Raw genomic sequence first — 18,361 nt, 5'->3', positions numbered from 1 at the left:
CATGTAAAATGTTTAGATCTAAGTATTTTTGCTGATGTTTCTTCCCATCAGCAACAATCCACTTACATTATGCAGATATTTATGGGAATTTTTAATCTTTACTGGAAGATAAAGTATTTTTTCCTACATTCTGATAGATTGCAACGGATCTTATGGCTGCTTATCCCAACCTGGCTGAGACTTGGAAACTCCAAGGCCTTATTAATTACACACAAAAAAATTATGTGCAGGCAGAACAAAGGTAAGAGAGGTCATTTAACCCTAGCTCACCTTGTGCTTACAAACAAAAGCAAAGGTATTTTTTTCTTAACTGAATTTGATATTCTAAGTTTGATTTAAAAAGGAAGTGAAGCTGTGGGCTGTGATTTATTGTTTCAACTTGAGGATTGACTGGATCTACATTATGAAAAACCTACTGAGGTTTGCAAACCAGAAGCATTGAAGACACTAGATATTTCTGAAGTTTGTATTGCTAATGACATAGTTTTGGAAAAGGGAATCACTGAACTTTATTAACTGAAGTTTTAAGGGATTCAATTACCCTCAAACAGGAAACCTACTTGTTGTCAAGGTGCAGTCTGGAGGTAATCTGTTTCTTTGGGGGGGAAAAAAAGAATTTCTTTTTCGCACCAAAACCCAGGAAAAAAAGAGAAAGGCACACAGAAATATGCCTCCAAATAATAATAAATCGGGGGCACAGCGAGATGTAAGAAGGAGCAGCAGCGAAGGCGAAGGAAAAAAGTAGGAGCTGATGCCGCGCAGGCAGACCCCCCCACACCCCCCGCATGGGGAGGAATGGAGAAGCGTGCTGAAAACTGAGATAAACGCCATAAAGGAGGAGATAAAAACAGATAAATGCCATGAGGGAGGAACTCGGGACAAAGCTCCACACAATGATGAAGGAGATGCTGGCGGAGACGACGGACAAAATGCAGCGAACCATCGATGACCTGGAAAGGAAGGTGGGGGCAGGAGAAAACAGTTCAGGAGTTGGAGAGGGCCTGCTCTGACCAGAGCGACAGGATGGTAACTCAGGAAACCGAGGTGAAAAGGCTGGTAATGATCCAGGGGAGCCTAAGAGGAAAAGCGGAGGACCAGGAAAATAGGGCCAGATGGCAGAATGTTAAAATCGTGGGTCTGCCAGAGGGGATGGAGGGCAGAGACCCAGCAGGCTACGTCACCCAAATGCTGGGCAAGCTAGTGGGAAGGGAGAAATTTCCAAACTCCCCAGAAATCGACAGGCCGCACAGATCGCTTTGACCCAGGCCCAAAGCCGGGGAGCAGCCCAAAGTGATTATCGTGAAGCTGCACAGGTTCCAAGACTGGGAAAAAATCCTAAAGTGGGCCCGGCAGACGAAATCGAGCACGTGGGAAGGGAAGATCATAAGGGTGCACCAGGACATTGGGGCAGACCTGGCCAAAAGAAGGGCTGAATTCAACCGGGCCAAATCAGCACTACAAAAGTAATGTGAAATTTGGGATGTTATTCCCGGCCAAACTCTCGGTAACATTTGAGGGGAAGGAACTATTTTTAACACCCCAGTGGCAGCAGAGGAGTTCATTAGAGTGAACAAACTGGGGGAGGGACAGGCGCAACGGCCATCATGATAGCGAAGGGGATGGAAAAGAAAGGAAGAATTGGAACAAAGAGCGGAGGGCAGACCGCAAACAGAGACAATAAGATCACGAACTGTACACATGTGTTTGGTGTACTGCGTGGGACTGTGCTGACTCGATCTTGGGCTCGTTCCATCTCAATGCAATGGGGGGGAGCGAAGCAAGGTAAATGAGGGTGAGAAAGGCGGACAAGAGGGCGAGACAAGGGCTAGAAAAGGCAGGTAAAACAGGACCAGAGTAGGGCAAGTACTGTGCTAGCGAGGAGGGCCAACATGGGAGGGCAGGAAGAAAGGAGGGCCGCAGCGCGCCTCTCGGGAGAGGGAGCGCCTGGCACAAAGAGGGGGGAGGACAGGGCAGAAGGGGGGGAAGAACAGGGTGGGGGGAAAGACGGACAGGGTCTATGGGGGGGGAGGGAGAGGAGTCGGGGGGGAGTGTGCAGAACAAAAGAGAAGCAAAGAGGTGAGGTAGATAAGCAGCACAAACACAGGCCTCGGCGGGCATGGAGCAGGGCGAGGAAGCAAGATGGTGCCACAAACAGCCAGTCGGGAGGGCTTCAGGGCGAGGGGAGACCCTGGAGTGCAGGGGCGCAGGCGCAGCCACATGGTGTACACCTAGCTGGCGGCCATGTTGGGTGCCACCTGGACAAAGGGAAACCCTGGGGCACGACCTCATGGTGAGAGCGGCGACCGTGGCCATTTTGGACGTCCCCCTAACGAAGGGAAACCCCGGAATGCAGGGGCGGGGCGTGTCCACCAGGTAAGTATGGGTGATCCCGCAGGACTGGGGGGTCGAACCCCCCCACCAGGATTGTTGCCTGGAACGTAAGGGGACTCAACGGCCCGGTGAAAAGATCCAGAGTCTTCACCCACCTGAGAAGCCTAAAAGCAGACATAATCTACTACAAGAGACGCACCTGAGTGAGAAGGACCGACTGCTGGTAAGAAAGGGCTGGGTGGGACAGACATACCACTCGTGCTACGGGACGAGGGCTAGGGCGGTAGTAATATTAATTACCAAGAGGACGAGGTTTACGGAAACCAAGACAGTTACGGAACCAGGGGGACGGTACGTCATGGTCAGCGGTGTCCTGGAAGGAGCACCAGTCGTACTGGTAAATGTGTACGCTCCCAACTGGGACGACACAGAATTCATAAAGAAGACCATGGCAGAAATCCCCGACCTTGACACACACCGACTGATCATGGGGGGCGACTTCAACTGTGTACAGGACCCACATACCGACCAATCAAATCCCAGAGCAGGGAAAAAGACTGGCATGGCTAGGGAACTAGGAGTATTTATGGAGCAGATGGGGGCGGTGGACCCATGGAGGTTCCTGCACCCGGGAGAGATGGAATTTTCATACTTCTCACAAGTACACAAGGTATACACCCATATCGACTTCTTTGCAGTGGGGAAATCAGTGTTTCCAGGGATCACGGGAACGGAGTACTCCGCGATCGTTATCTCTGACCACGCTTCACACTATATGGATGTGAGGTTGGAGACCGGCCGGGCCCAGTACCCCACGTGGGGGCTGGACACAGACCTCCTGGCCGACAAGGCCTTCTGTCAAAAAACATCGCGGGCCATAGGCGACTACGTTAGTATCAACCAAAACGGGGAGGTCTCGTCCTCCACATTCTGGAAGGCACTGAAGGCCGTGATTAGAGGAGAGATCATAGCCTACAAGGCAAGCAGAGATAGGGAAGAGAGGGTGGCCAGGCAACAACTGGTGGACTCCATCCTGGAAGGCGACAGAAAATATTCCGAGGCTCCGACCGTAGAGCTGCTGGTGGAGAGAAAAAAGCTGCAAATGGACTTTAACCGGCTATCCAGGAAAGCAGTGTACCAACTCCGCCAGACACGGGGGACATTCTACGAACACAGAGACAAAGCTGGCCACCTATTGGCTCACCAGCAGAGAAAGCTGGCAGCCACAAGGGAAATAGTGCAGGTAAAGGATAGCCGAGGCAGACTGGTAACAGAACCAAAGGAAGTCAATCGAGCATTTGAGACCTTCTACCGGGGTCTGTACGCCTCCGAGCCCCCCCAACGGGGGTGCAGGGATGAAACAGTTCCTAGACAGACTGAAACTACCAGTTGTGGGGGAAGACAGACAGGGGGAGCTGGAAGCACCAATAGATCTGAGAGAAATCATGGAGAGCATCAACTCCATGCAGGCAGGGAAGGCACCATGACCCGATGGGTTCCCGGCGGACATCTACAAAACATTTGCACACGTCTTGGCCCCACACTTAAGGGACATGTTCGCGGACTCACTGGCAAGGGGCACCCTGCTCCCCATGCTAGCGCAGGCCACAATTTCATTGATACCCAAAAAAGATAAAGACCTGACAGAATGTGGATCATACAGACCCATTTCACTGCTGAACGTGGGTGCGAAAATACTCGCAACGGCCCTGGCCAAAAGGCTGGAGGGCTGTGCACCAGAGGTGGTCGCAGAGGACCAAACAGGCTTTGTCAAGGGTAAGCAGCTCACAGCGAACATCAGGCGGCTGCTGAACGGAATAATGACCCCCTCCAGGGAGAGAACACCAGAGGTGATTGTCTCCCTGGACGCAGAAGTGGCCTTCGACAGAGTCGAATGGAAATACCTCCTCGAGGTACTGGAACGGTTTGGGCTAGGAGCGGGGTTCACCGCCTGGGTGAGGCTCCTGTACAACGTTCCCAAAGCGAGCGTCCGAACTAACACCACCAGCTCTGAATATTTCCAGCTGCAGAGGGGAACAAAACCGGGCTGCCCCCTGTCCCCACTCTTGTTCGCGCTAGCGGTCGCACCCCTGGCGATAGCCCTGCGGGATGAGAAAAGCTGGAAGGGAATCCGGAGAGGAGACCAAGAACACAGAGTCTCACTCTATGCAGATGGCCTGCTCCTCTATGTCTTGAAGCCACAAGAGGGACTGGAGGCAATACTGCAAATACTGATAGAGTTTGGAACCTTCTCGGGCTACAAACTTAACCTGGGCAAAAGCGAGACATTCCCAGTGAACCCAAAAGGGGGAGGGAGAGAGCTGGAGGGGCTTCCGTTCAAAACAGCCCAGAACAGATTCCGCTACCTGGGGATCCAGATAGGCAGAGACTGGACACAGATCCACAAGTGGAACCTGACCAGCCTGGTGGAGGAAGAAAGAAGAGACCTTCAAAGGTGGGGCTCACTCACACTCTCCCTGGCTGGGAGTGTGCAGACGTACTGCCAAGGTTCCTCTTCCTGTTTAGATCCATTCCGATCTTCATCCCCAAGGCCGTTTTCCAAAACTTAGACCCTCTAATCATGGCGTTTATGTGGGGGCGTAAGAACCCGAGAATTCCCAAACCGACACTGCAAAGAATGAAAATCAAAGGGGGCTTGGCCTTGCCAAACCTACAATACTACCACTGGGAAGCAACGGCAGAAAGAGTGAGGGGATGGATACAAGAACCCGACACAGATTGGGTACAAATGGAGGAAGCATCCTGTAAAGGAACAACCCTCCTGGCCCTGGCCACAGCAGCACTCCCATCCTCCTCAACAAGATACACAACAAGCCCAGTGGTAGCGGCCACGCTGAGAACGTGGACCCAACTGAGACAACACTTTGGGGTAGCCAAAATGTCTCCCAAGGCTCCCATATGCAGCAATCACAGATTCCCCCAGCCATGCTGGATACCACCTTCAAAAGATGGAGGCAGGGTGGGGGCACATTGACGGTCAGGGACTTCTACGTAGGGCACAGACTGGCGACACTAGACAAACTGACGAGGAAGTGGAGGCTAGCAAAAGGACAGGAAATGAGACCCGTCCAAATAAAACACTTCCTCCGCAAAAAGACGGTAGGATACCCTGGGGCCCCAGAAACCACACTACTAGAGGACCTGATAGGCACAAGCAACGAGAAGGGGGGGCTATTTGTGAAAATATGTGGACAGCTACTGGACAGAGCCCAGACTCCACTGGACGAGACCAGACAAAAATGGGAGGACGACCTGGGGACAGAGGTAGGATGGGGACTCTGGAGCGAAGCACTGAGCAGGGTGAACTCCACCTCCTCCTGCGCAAGGCTAAGCCTAATGCAGCTCAAAGTGGTACTCCGAGCGCACCTGACCAGAACCCGAATGAGCAGGTTCTTCCCGGAGGTGGAGGACAAATGTGAGCGGTGCCAGAGGGGCCCGGCCAACCACACCCACATGTTTTGGGCTTGCCCCAAGCTTGCTGGGTTCTGGACAGCTTTCTCCGAGGCAATGTCCAAGGTTGTGGGGGTGAAGGTGATGCCCAATAATGGCAATCTCCAGGGTATCGGAGCAGCCAGAGTTACACATGGGGAAGGGGGCCAACGCCCTCGCTTTCGCTTCCCTAATCGCACGCTGGAGAATCCTGCTTGGTTGGCGATCGGCAGCACCACCCAAAGCTGCAGACTGGCTCGCTGACCTCTCAGAATTTCTCCACCTGGAGAAGATTAAGTACGTCATCCGAGGGACAGAGGAAGGCTTCCTGGATACTTGGGGGCAGTTTGTCGGTCTGTTCCAAAACCTGTTCGAGGGCAGCAACAAGGAGTAACCTAATAAGAATTTTTTTAAAACTGCAAGATAGATGAAGTAAAAATAAGACTGCGCAACCTGACCGGGGGGGGGGGATGGGGGGAGAAGGAAGGAAGGTGGGGAAACCTAGCCCCCCGCCCCTTTTTTTTCCATTCTGTCCGGAAAATAAAAGAAGCACAGCCGGGGGGGCGGGGGGGGGTGGACAACGGGGGAGGGGGAGGAACCATAGACCGAGCCAGAGGGCAACGAAATGCACATAGGGTCAGTTAAACGAAGGACAAACTAAACCTTTCTGTATAATAAAGTAAATTAGCGCGGATGAGAAAAATGTGATGTGTACATATACAATTGTTTACAAATATGGGAAATGCCAATAAAAAGATTTTTTTTTAAAAAAGCAGTGCTAAGCACTGTGTATATACTGTGTAAATGGCACTGTGTATATAGAGAATGAAAGCCAACAACAGGCTCAAACTCGAATGAATAGCAGTCAGCAACAAGATAGTTTCTGCAATTAGTGGTTACTGACCTCAGATAAACTTTAAATGTCAAAGACCCTGGGCGAGATTCTCCGACCCCCACCCGCCGGGTCGGAGAATCGCCGGGGGCTGGCGTGAATCCCGCCCCTGCTGGTTGCCGAATTCTCCGGCACCGGATATTGGGTGGAGGCGGGAATCGCGCTGCGCCGATTGATGGCCCCCCCCCCCCCCCCCCCAGCGATTCTCCGGCCCGGATGGGCCGAAGTCCCGCCGCTAAAATGCCTGTCCCGGCGGCGTAGATTAAACCACCTACCTTACCGGCGGGACAAGGCGGCGCGGGCTCCGGGGTCCTGGGGGCGATCGGTGGGCCCCGATCGCGGGCCAGGCCACCGTGGGGGCACTCTTTCCCTTCCGCCTTCGCCACGGTCTCCACCATGGCGGAGGCGGAAGAGACTCCCTCCACTGCGCATGCGCGGAAATGCCGTCAGCGGCCGCTAACCCGGAGATGTCATTTCCGCGCCAGCTGGCGGGGCACCAAAGGCCTTTTCCGCCAGCTGGCGGGGCGGAAATTCCTCCGCCGCCGGCCTAGCCCCTTAAGGTTGGGGCTCGGCCCCCCCAAGATGCGGAGCATTCCGCACCTTTGGGGCGTGCAGGTATGTTTAATATAAAAATGCCAATGATAATTGAGAAAGGAAGTTTTGATGGATATTGATGTTGTGACTGTGAGCCATTTTTCATATAGAATAGTAATTTGCATACTCTTTCGAAAAACTGTTGAAAATACTGTTATGAATACCTAGTTTATGGTTCATTGTAATATGGAAGTAATTATTAGTTCTGGGAAATTTTAAGTTAAGGACACAAATATTGAGCAAAATTCTCCATCCCACCCCGCCACATTTCTGCCCTGACCCGCCGGCGGGATGCTCCGTTACACCGGCCGGTCAATGGGGTTTCCCATTGTGGGGCAGCCCCACGCCGTCGGGAAACCCCCGGGCGCCGGCAAAACGGAGACTCCCGCCGGCGGAGAATGACGCCCCAGAGAGAAAACAGGGAATTATAGACCAGTAAGTCTAACATCGGTAGTGGGGAAAATTCTTGAATCCATTATCCAGGGCTTTATAGCGGAACATTTAGAAAGCAGTGGCAGGATCAGTCAGAGTCAGCATGGATTTATGAAGGGAAAATCATGCTTGGCAAAACTGTTGGAATTCTTTGACAATGTAACCAGTACAGTTGACAAGGGGGAACCAGTCGATGTGGTATATTTGGATTTTCAGAAGGCGCTTGACAAAATTAAAGCACATGGGATTGGGGGAAGTGTATTGAGGTGGATAGAAAACTGGTTGGCAGAGAGGAAACAAAGAATAAGAATTAATAGGTCCTTTTCACATTGGCAGGCAGTAACTAGTGGGGTGCCACAGGGATCGGTGCTGGGACCCCAGCTATTCACAATGTATACTAATGATTTGGATGAGGGACTAAAATGTAACATCTCAAAGTTTGCAGATGATACCAAGTTGGGTGGGAGAATGAACTGTGACGAGGATGCAGAGATCTTACAGCATGATCTGCACAGATAAGGCGAGTGGGCAAATCCATGGCAGATCAAGTATAATTTGGAGAAGTGTGAGGTTATTCACTTTGGAAGCAAAAACAGGAAGGCAGATTACTACCTAAATGGTTGTAAATTGGGAGAGGCTTGGAGTGTGCAGCGGGCCCTAGATGTCCTTGTGCACCAGTCGCTGAAGGTAAGCATGCAGGTGCAGCAGACGGTAAAGAAAGCTAATGATATGTTGGCCGTCATTGCGAGAGGTTTTGAGTACAGAAGCTTCTTTTAGGAGAAGCTTCTTTTAGAGGATTTCAGTTTAGACGGGCAGCATGGTCGGCACAGGCTTGGAGGGCCGAAGGGCCTGTTCCTGTGCTGTACTTTTCTTGGTTCATTGTTAAGCAGGGATATGTTGCTGTAATTATGCAGGGCCTTGGTGAGGTCACACCTAGAATATTGTGTGCAGTTTTCTGAGGAAGGATGTTCTTGCTCTCGAGGGAGTGCAGCGAAGGTTTACCAGACTGATTTCAGGGATGGTGGGACTGTCATATGAGGAGAGATTGACTAGGTTAGGATTGTTCTCGCTGGAGTTCAGAAGAATGAGGGGGGACCTCATAAAGACTTATAAAATTCTAGACAGGGTAGATACAGGGAAGATGTTCCCAATGGTGGGTGTGTCCAGAACCTGGGGTCACAGTCTGAGGATTCAGGGTAAACAATTCCGGTCAGAGATGAGACATTTCTTCACGCAAAGAGTGGTGAGCCTGTGGAATTAATTACCACAGGAAGTAGTTGATGCTAAAATATTGAATATATTAAAGAGGCGGCTAGATATAGCACTTGGGGCGAATGGGATCAAAGGCTATGGGGAGAAAGCAGGATTAGGCTATTGAGTTGGATGATCCGCCATGATCGTGATAAATGGTGGAGCCGGCTTGAAGGGCCAAAAGGCCTCCTTCTGCTCCTAATTTCTATGTATCTAGGTAACTGTAGAAAATGGGATAAATGCAAATAAAGCAGCTTTAAGACTAGTACACTGAAAAGATTGGGGCCAAGTTGACTTAAGGGGTTAACAGCTAGAAAGGTAAAGTCATAAAGCAGCAGGTGGGCTAACTTAGCTGGAGAATTGACAATGAGGTATCTACACTGTTTGAAAATGAATGCAGCCCAGAGATTTGTTTTGGTTTTGGGTGGAAAAGTAAGAATTATTTGAAGAGCATTCAAAACACAGGCTATGTCGTCATGGAGATGGGTGGAATTAAAAAGGTTCTAGTGTTTCAATTTACCTGTATGTTTGTTGGGGGAGATATGCAGCAGGGGAAAAGGTGCTGCTGTTGAATAATCTCAAGACAGTGAAATATTGTTAGCTGACTTTGTATGGTTGGGCTCATGAGAAATCCCAGGAACCGTTTGATATCTTCTGCAGATGTGGCTCAGGAAATGTCCTGGGGAGATGAGAAGGTAGCAGAAGTTCACTGGCTCTATGCTGGAAAGGGTTAGGACTCAGAAGAAGCTCTTGGAACCATTTAAAGCTTGGTGTACCTGAGGAGATTGGAGCATGGTGAGATACAGGGGCAGTGCCAGCCCAGCGAAGTTAGCCAGCTATTGAAGAGCTGAGATTGTGCCAGTAAATAGAGGCTGGATTACAGACTTGAAAATCCAGGGGAACAAAGTCTCGAGCAACGTGAATGAACATAAGAAATAGGAGCAAAAAAGTGGGCCATTCCGCCCCTCATAGGGACATATGAGCAGGAGTAGGCCATTCATTGCATCGAGCCTGTCCCACCGTTCAATGAGATCGTGGCTGATCTTTGACCTAACTCCATATACCTGTCTTTGGCCCATATCCCTTAATATCTTTGCTTAACAAAAATCTGTCTCCGATTTTAAATTAACAACTGAGCTAGCTTTAACTGTTTGTGGGAGAGAGCTCCAAACCTGTACTACCCTTTGAATGAAGAAGTTCTTCCTAACATCTCTCCTGAACGGTCTGGCCCTAATCTTTAGACAACGCCCCTTAGTTTTAGAATCTCTAACCAGCGGGAATAGTTTATCTTTATCTACCCTATCTTTTCCTGTTAATATCAAGCCTGCTCCACCATTCAATAAAATCATGACTGATCTGTTTGTGTTATGAATATGTTATTCCAATCTACCCCTGATACCTTTGATTATGTTGCTGAACAATAATCGAACCAGTGGAAACAACCCAGTCGGCCTAAACTTCCTTCAAAAGACAACCCGCTCATTCCAGTTTCAATCTAGTAAACAACCTCTGAACCGCTTCCAATGCATTACATCCCTTCCTTAAGTAAGGAGACCAAAACTGCACACACCGTTCAAGATTGGTCTCACCAATGCCCTGTATAATGGAAGCATAACATCCTTACTTTCATGTTCAGTTCCTCTCCGAATGAAACCCTTGGAGGAGTGCAATCATTGAAGAATTCTGAGTTGGAGCAGTTTTGAGGGAATTCAGAGCTCTTGATCTTCAAAGTGAAAAGTTTTGAGTCCGTTATGAGGGTGTCAGTTTCAACGAGATTGGCTGACTCAGTGTCTGGGTAGTTTGTTGATACATCTGTGGGACCTTCCTTGGTTGCATTTGCTATTTATTGTGTGATTCGGTATTTCAACCAGTTGCCTTCTAATTGTGGCTTGGTAATACAGTGGTTAGCACTGTTGCTTCACAGCGCCAGGGACCTGGGTTCGATTCCCGGCTTGGGTCACTGTCTGTGCTGAGTCTGCACGTTCTCCCCGTGTCTGTGTGGGTTTCCTCCAGGTGCTCCGGTTTCCTCCCACAGTCCAAAGGATGTGAAGGTTAGGTGGATTGGCAAAGCTAAATTGCCCTTCGTGTCCAAAAAGATTAGGTGGGGTTACGGGGATAGGGTGGATGTGTGGGCTTAAGTAGGGTGCTCATTCCAAGTGTCAGTGCAGACTCGATGGGCCGAATGGCCTCCTGCACTGTAAATTCTATGATTCTATGAATTCACATGCATTTTTTATTAACTCTGAATGTTAGAGTATAAGATAGGGAATGTAAATTGTTTTATCTTTCTGACTTGATATAGTAAAGTTTATTTATGTTTGTTCAAATGGAATCTTGAGGCTTTATTCACTCAGTAAGCATCTTGAATCTCAAACTTCATCTACTTTAAACAAAACGTTATTGATCCCTGACCAGATCTTACCAAACGCTTTGGGGTGGGATCGAAGATCATAACATTTGTAAGAGATGAAAGTCCACCTTGAGGTTCAGATGATGAATATAAAATTTGTTCCTGTGCAGCAATTCTTTCATTATTTTGGCACAATGTCAAGCTGAATCGCTGTCATGGTATCACCTCAAATCCTTTGTTTCCTGTTGTTTTTTCTGGTGACTGAAAGATAATTGAAATCCGCTGCATGTCAGGATTAGCCAGAATTTTGAAATATTCTATGTTGGAAGTAACATTGAAGTCCTCACCTTTTTGTATGTATCTAATTACTTTCTCTTTGAGAAATATAAAACCAAATAGCATTTTGACATATGTCCCTACAGTTTCCATAAAGCTGTGAAAATAAAAGCAGACTGTGGAGAATATTACTACTACCTTGGACTAACCTATTGGTTCATGGGGGAAGCGATGAGAAAAGACAAAACTAAAACTGCTACACATTTGTTAAAGGTTTGTGAAACTAATGATCTTTCTTATGTAGAAATTCTGCAAGTAAATATCAGACCAGGCCACACTGAATGGTTCATGTAGAATGATTGTAAAATGATATGTAAGGTAACCCACAATGAAATTTTCAAGCTACCTGATCGATTAAGAATGCACCTAATCACATTGAATGATCTTTCTCTGACTCCTAATGTCTAGATGGATATTGATCAGATTGATTAAATGGAAGAAAAACAGAAAATGCTGGAAAAACTCAGCAGGTTGTGCAGCATCAGTGGAGAGAGAATCAAGAGGCCGCAATTTTCCAGGGTAGTTTGCTGCGGGTGCAAATTCTGTAATGGCTGCTAAATCTCATGAGAGGCCAAAAATGGAATTTGTGCCAGCAAGAACTCTAAAGGCGATCTTCCTGTGCCTTCCCTACTGACATGAATGTATTTGAATGTAATTAGAAAGCCTAATGTCAGGTGTTCCAGCCTCACTGAATCTTCCTGCCACTAGTGTGATGTCTTGCAGGCGTGAATTACTACTTCTTTATAAAAATGTGGATCAGGCACCATGGATTTGGAGAGGGAGTAAGGAGGTGGCTGAAGATCACGATCTGGTTCGCGCCACCGGTGTTGACGCAAATCGCACTGATTTCCTTACCTGAAATGACACTAATTTTTCTGGAAAATTGCGCCCAGAGTTAATGTTTCTAGTCTGCCTGAACCAAGAAGATACTCTGGTCCCCCTCCACCCGTGTCATTTTCTTGCTCATTATGGCATTCCATGGTTTTTGTTTCCACTCTACCCAGAAATCTATTCTATCTGTTGATCTTTTTTGTATTAAGAAGGTCTTAGGTTTCCGTCCTAAATTTTATTTTTGATCGTTTGAACCTGTTCTTTACTTCCATTGTTTAATTTTATGTCATTCAGCATGTGACTTTTTCCTGAACAGCCTCAAAAGACTGGAACAAGACAGTATTCAGAGTATGATCTGATCACTGTACAGCTACTCTGATCTTTAGACCGTATAGTTCAGCATTCAGTTTTCTTGATTGCTGCTTCGCAATGGTGGATTATATTTTGTTTGAGTCTATCAAATCTCCAATTCTCTTCCAATTTAATCCGGAGATAATTCAAAATCATTTAGGCATGTACTTATTACATGCACCTTTTTCTATCTTTCCGCAGTATTTTTAAACATGGTGTTATGGGCCAGGGTTAGAGAATCCCAAAGTGTATCATGGAGTTCACCTGACCCACAACTTTTAATAGATTGTGGTATGGGGAGCACACGGCTTACTCTACAAGTATGGTACAGCAGAAAATGGACCAGTGGTTTTTAAAACAAAACAATGTTTATTCTATGAACTCAAGTTAACCTTTTTAAAACAAACAGTGAATATCTTAGCAACCAGTAAATCAAATATACCCCGCCCCCCAAAGAATACAACACTAAGTAACCTGTATGCTGTTCTTTTAACATCCCAAAACTTAACAAACCTCTAAACAGGAGCACATTAGGGTTTACATTCAATACTGAAATCATTTATAATTCTGAATTCACCAAATGATTAGTCTTTGGATGACAGACTTCAGATGCAGCTCCCTGAAAAAACACAGACACACCCAAGCTCTTCTCAAACTGAAACTAAAAAAGCAGAAGTAGAGCTCAGCTCCACCCACACTCTGACATCACTCCAGTAACATGAGCAGCTCCATTTCTTAAAGGTACATTTCCTAAACACCCATTTCTTAACGGGTACTCTCACATGACACATGGCCATATTCTGCTTCATCTGCCACTAATCTGTCCACTAACATTTTGTCAAGCTCATTTTTTAAATCTGAGAAGCATCCTTGGACAACTGCTATCCTTAGTATTTTGTGTGAGCTTCTGAATTAAATTTTTCATGTAAATTATACACAATTGGAATGCTAAGACTGATCACTTTAGCACCCCACTGTGCAGATGCTCCTAAATAAAATAACTCAACAAAACCCTGGGGTGGCACAGATGTTAACACTGCTGCCTCATGGCGCTGAGGACTTTGGTTCGATCACAGCCTGGGTCACTGTCCATATGCAGTTTGCACATTCTCCGCGTGTCTGCGTGGGTCTCATCCCACAACCCAAAGATGTGCAGGATAGGGTGGATTGGGCATACTAAATTGCCCCATAATTGGAAAATAATTGGATACTCTCAATCTATTTTTTAAAATCTGAACATAACCAATTATAATTCAATTTTATATAGTACCTTTAACTTAGTAAAACATCTCAAGGTGTTGCGTAACAGCGTGATTTTACACCAGACCACAGAGAAATATTAGGACAGGTAACAACATTTTGGTCAAAGAGCTAGGCTTTAAGGAGTGACTTAAGGGAGTAGGGACAGGTAGAGAGATTTAAGGAAGAAATTCCAGAGTTTCAGGTGTATGCAGATGAAAACACAATTACCGGTGATGGAACTTTAGAAAATGGAGTTGTGCAAGAGACTAGATTTGCAGTAGCACAGAAGTCTCAAAGGGACGTGGGGCTGAAGGACGACATTTGAACACAATCAGAATTTTAAAATGGATGTTGCCAGTCTAGGAGACAATTAAGGTCAATGATAATGGGGTGATGGGTGACCATGCTTGGTGTGAGTGTGGATATGGGTAGCAGCGATTTTGATGTGCTCACGTTCTTGGATGGTTGAAAATCCCCTCGAACCAGCAGAACACTGAAATAGTAGATTTTGAAGGTAACAAAGACATAGATAACTGTTTCAGCAGCAGATTAGTTGAGACAGGCCAGAGATGGATGATGTTACAGAATAGGAAATGGGTATCATGAGAAATGTCTCCAATTCCAAAATGAAGGTTGCGAGTCATTGTTAGTGAATTAAAACGGTAAAAATATAGGAACACAACAGGAAGTCCGGATTTGTTTTCTCTCTTTTTCTTCCCCTGCCCTGACTGTGCTTGGATTTGTTTCAGTAGCTTACTTGTGCACAGTATTTTTGTTGCCATGTACAAATATGCATCTTGCTACATTCTCCAAGTAGACACCAAGAAAAGTGCAATGGAAGATTTGGTAAAGTGATTCCTGCCTGAATATCATATTATAGAAGTGAAATGCAACAGCAAGGGATGGAGCAAGACCTATTGCACCTTCAAAGTTTTGAAGAAAGCTTTTGTTTTGAACTGTTGCTATTTTCATTTCTGACTTCAGCATCAACTTATCAAACTTTTTCTTTTACCAACTGCAGGCTGCCAGGTTGGACACATACAATGGAAGAATTTTCTGCTACTTAGGCCACTACTATCAAGACATAGTACAAGATAAAAGCAGAGCTCGAGGCTGCTACAAAAAAGCCTTTGAACTAAACAATAGTGATGAAGAAGCAGGAGCAGCTGCTGTTGATCTCAGTGTTGAACTTGGAGATATGGTACTGAACATGTTTACCTGGAACTAGTCCAAAACTATTCACAGCTCCCCGATTGCTTGCTTCCTTTTTCTTTTTCCAGCCAGAGAACTTCTAATCCCCAAACTGATTTTCACAGTGAGGGTTAACCTGGAAATTCCTTTCTCGAGAGAAAATTAGGTGACACTTCCAGCACCATATAAATCCTCAGAAACGTTGTCTCTTCACCGAGCACAAATTATCACCTGCATTCTGCATGGTGAACATTAGAGACTGGCTGCTTCTCGCTTTCTGCTCGCCCTCTCTCTCTGCCCTCCCTCCTTCTTTACTCTCTTGTTGATCAAAACATTTTCAAACTCAGCCTTGAAAAGATTGAACGACCCAGCCTCTATTGCTGTCTGGGAAAGAGAATTCCACAGACAAATGACCCTTTGGCAGAAAAAGAGTTTCCTCATCTCAGTCTCAAATGGAAGATGCCCAACTTTTAACTGTGCCTCTTCATTCTAGATGCCCCCACAAAGTCAAACATGCTCTCCGCTTCCATCCTGTCAAGTTTGTTCAGTATCTTGTGTTTCAATAAAATCACCTCAGTGGACATTGGCCCAACCTGCTCAACCCTTCCTCATCAGATAACCTCTTCATCCCAAGGATGAATCAAAATAATCTTATTTGAACTGATTCTAATGCAATTAGATTGTTTCTTAAGTAAGGACACCAAAAGTGCACACACTACTTCGGATATGATCCGGGAAGGCCCCATACAACTGTACAACACTTCCCTACTTTTATATTCCATTCCCCATGAAAAGTAATTGCCAACATTCCATTTGCCTTCCGAACCATTTGTTGCATCTGCACATTTGCATTTTGCATTACATGTATGAGGACACCCAGATCCCCTTGTACCACAGAACTTAACAATCTCCATTCAAATAATATACTGCTTTTCTATTATTTCTGCCAGTGGACAAGGTTCCATTTTCCCGCATTATACTCAATCTGCCACAAATTATGTATTCTTCACATAGTCTTGTTTTTGCATTGGATTTTTTCTTTACTGTGAGTTGTGAAGTATCTCCTTAAATATCTGCCATTGTTTCTCCACTGTCCTACCTTTTAACCTATTTTCCCAGTTCACTTTAGCCAACTCTTTCTTCATACCCTTGTTATTGCCATTATTTAAGATTATTTAATGGTTGCCATTATTTAAGGTTATACTGCCTGCTCCCACCTCTAAATTTCTGTTTACTCCCCCCTCACTTGAATGGCTCCCTGCACCATGATACCCTTGCAGCTGCTTGGAATGGCGCTCCCAGAAGTAGGTATTAAACATACTTAAGACCTACTCACCCGGGATACATCGGCCTCCCTCAATTCTCCGGCCTCTCTAGTGGGGCTGCAGCCGGGCACCGATCAGTGCTGGTCCACAAGAACATGGACGAGGCGGAACGGCACCCGGTGGGGGAGGGACTTTACGGGCTATCAGTGACTCCTGGGTGGTCAGGGTCAGTGTAGGGTGTCCCCTGCCCCCCCAGTATGGCACTGCCCAGCTGGCACCTTGGCACTGCTAAGGTGTCTGGGTGGCGGTGCCAGGGTAGCAGTGCCAACGGTCAGTCCTGAGGGAGGCTATGCCCATAAAAGGACAGGGGAGGGGGGGGGGGCAGGCCAGTTATATATCGGCCTCTGGGAGATTATGGGGGTGACGGTTGTGTGTCGTGGAAGGGAAGAGGTGCTGTAAGGGAGTTGGAGTGGGTGCTTGACGAGGGGGAGCCCCAGGGACCCTATAGCGGGGTGTCCTCACTTGGGGTGGGTGGGGGTAGTGCGCATGTGTGGGGGGGTAACATTGTCCATGGGTATGGGGGTGTGAGGGTCTCGCAAACTCACTTGGAGATCGGGGCACGCTTTCAAAATAATGGCCCAATCTCTGAGTTTAGCTCCCAGTGCTAAAGAAAAATTCTAAGTGTGCGCTAAACCAGTGAGAAACTCCTCAGGATCCAAAAAGTGACTACGTGTCATTGAATAGCGGTGGAGGACTCGCTGGTAGAATCGGTGGGAAACTCCCTTAAAAACCCGCCACAAGTGAACATTAAATTTTTGGGGGGAGAATCGCATCCGATGTCTTTGTGACGTTTCTTCAGTCTGGTTGAAGAGCTTTGCTGCTGTCTGCGTTCCTGGTGGGTGGTGTTCTCGCGTGTAATGGTGGTATCCATGTCAATGATCTGGCACGTCTTGCAGAGATTGCCATGGCAGGGTTGTGTGGTGTCGTGGTCACTGTTCTGAATCACAGATCCTCTATAAAGGGTACATGCTAGATTAGACACTGCAATAGAGCAAGTCTCTGCTCTAAGGCCAGTGCAACATTGTGGGCTGTTGTGAGGTGAATGGCAAATGTTGCTCTTTTGCCACTGACCGCCGAATATTTGTTGATGGTTTAACTTTCTGTGCTGTGAAGTTAGTCCAGTTAGCTTGTTTACAAATAGTAAAACATACTCTTGTCATTCTATAACTGACCACCATTTACAATGATTTTTACTTGATAAATAAATCTGAAACTCAGATGTTGTTTTATGTCTGAATGATGGACATCATACCAATATTTGGAGGTTTTAACTGGAAGAAAATTGAGGAGTGTGGTGCAATTAAAATAAAGATTTTGTAATTCCTGTTATTGCTTGTACGGGTGTATTAGATCGCTCATTGGTAGTGGTTCAGTTATTTGCATTACTTTTCATATTGATATTTCTTTGCTTTTAGGAGACTGCTCTTGGAATTTTAAGGACAGTGACTGATCAGTCGAGTGCTGGGACAGCCAAGTGGGCTTGGCTTAGACGAGGACTTTATTATCTGAGAACCAACCAGCATTCACAGGCTGTTGCAGAGTAAGTTATGCTTTATGTTTGAGCACTGGGTAGTCCAGAGTTTCATTCGAAAAATTCAACGGAGCAGATGTGCCAGTTGATCTCGTGGATGACAGGAGCTGAGAAAGAACATACAGAGAGATGTGAGACAAATGGAGGATGTGTAGGTCTAGCATAATCCCCTGTTAAGAGGAGGGAGAGGAGAAAGCAATAAACAGAGACATCTGAACGGGTGGCACAGTGGTCAGCACTGCTGCCTCACAACG

At 46.8% G+C, this 18,361-nt stretch overlaps 1 protein-coding gene across 6 annotated transcripts in view; it reads left to right on the top strand.

Annotated features, from left to right (window-relative positions):
• skic3 (SKI3 subunit of superkiller complex) overlaps positions 1–18,361 on the top strand; it is a 165,551-nt gene that overhangs the window by 75,548 nt on the left and 71,642 nt on the right. For all 6 annotated transcript variants that reach the window (XM_072516311.1, XM_072516309.1, XM_072516310.1 and 3 more), the window contains 4 exons: positions 138–241; positions 11,723–11,849; positions 15,082–15,261; positions 17,992–18,116. In XM_072516311.1, coding sequence (XP_072372412.1) covers positions 138–241; positions 11,723–11,849; positions 15,082–15,261; positions 17,992–18,116 — 536 coding nt within the window. The remainder of the gene's footprint in view (positions 1–137; positions 242–11,722; positions 11,850–15,081; positions 15,262–17,991; positions 18,117–18,361) is intronic.

Source organism: Scyliorhinus torazame, chromosome 9 (assembly GCF_047496885.1).
Source record: "Scyliorhinus torazame isolate Kashiwa2021f chromosome 9, sScyTor2.1, whole genome shotgun sequence".
Lineage (NCBI taxonomy): Eukaryota > Metazoa > Chordata > Chondrichthyes > Carcharhiniformes > Scyliorhinidae > Scyliorhinus > Scyliorhinus torazame.
This window is presented reverse-complemented; position numbering and strand designations above follow the sequence as displayed.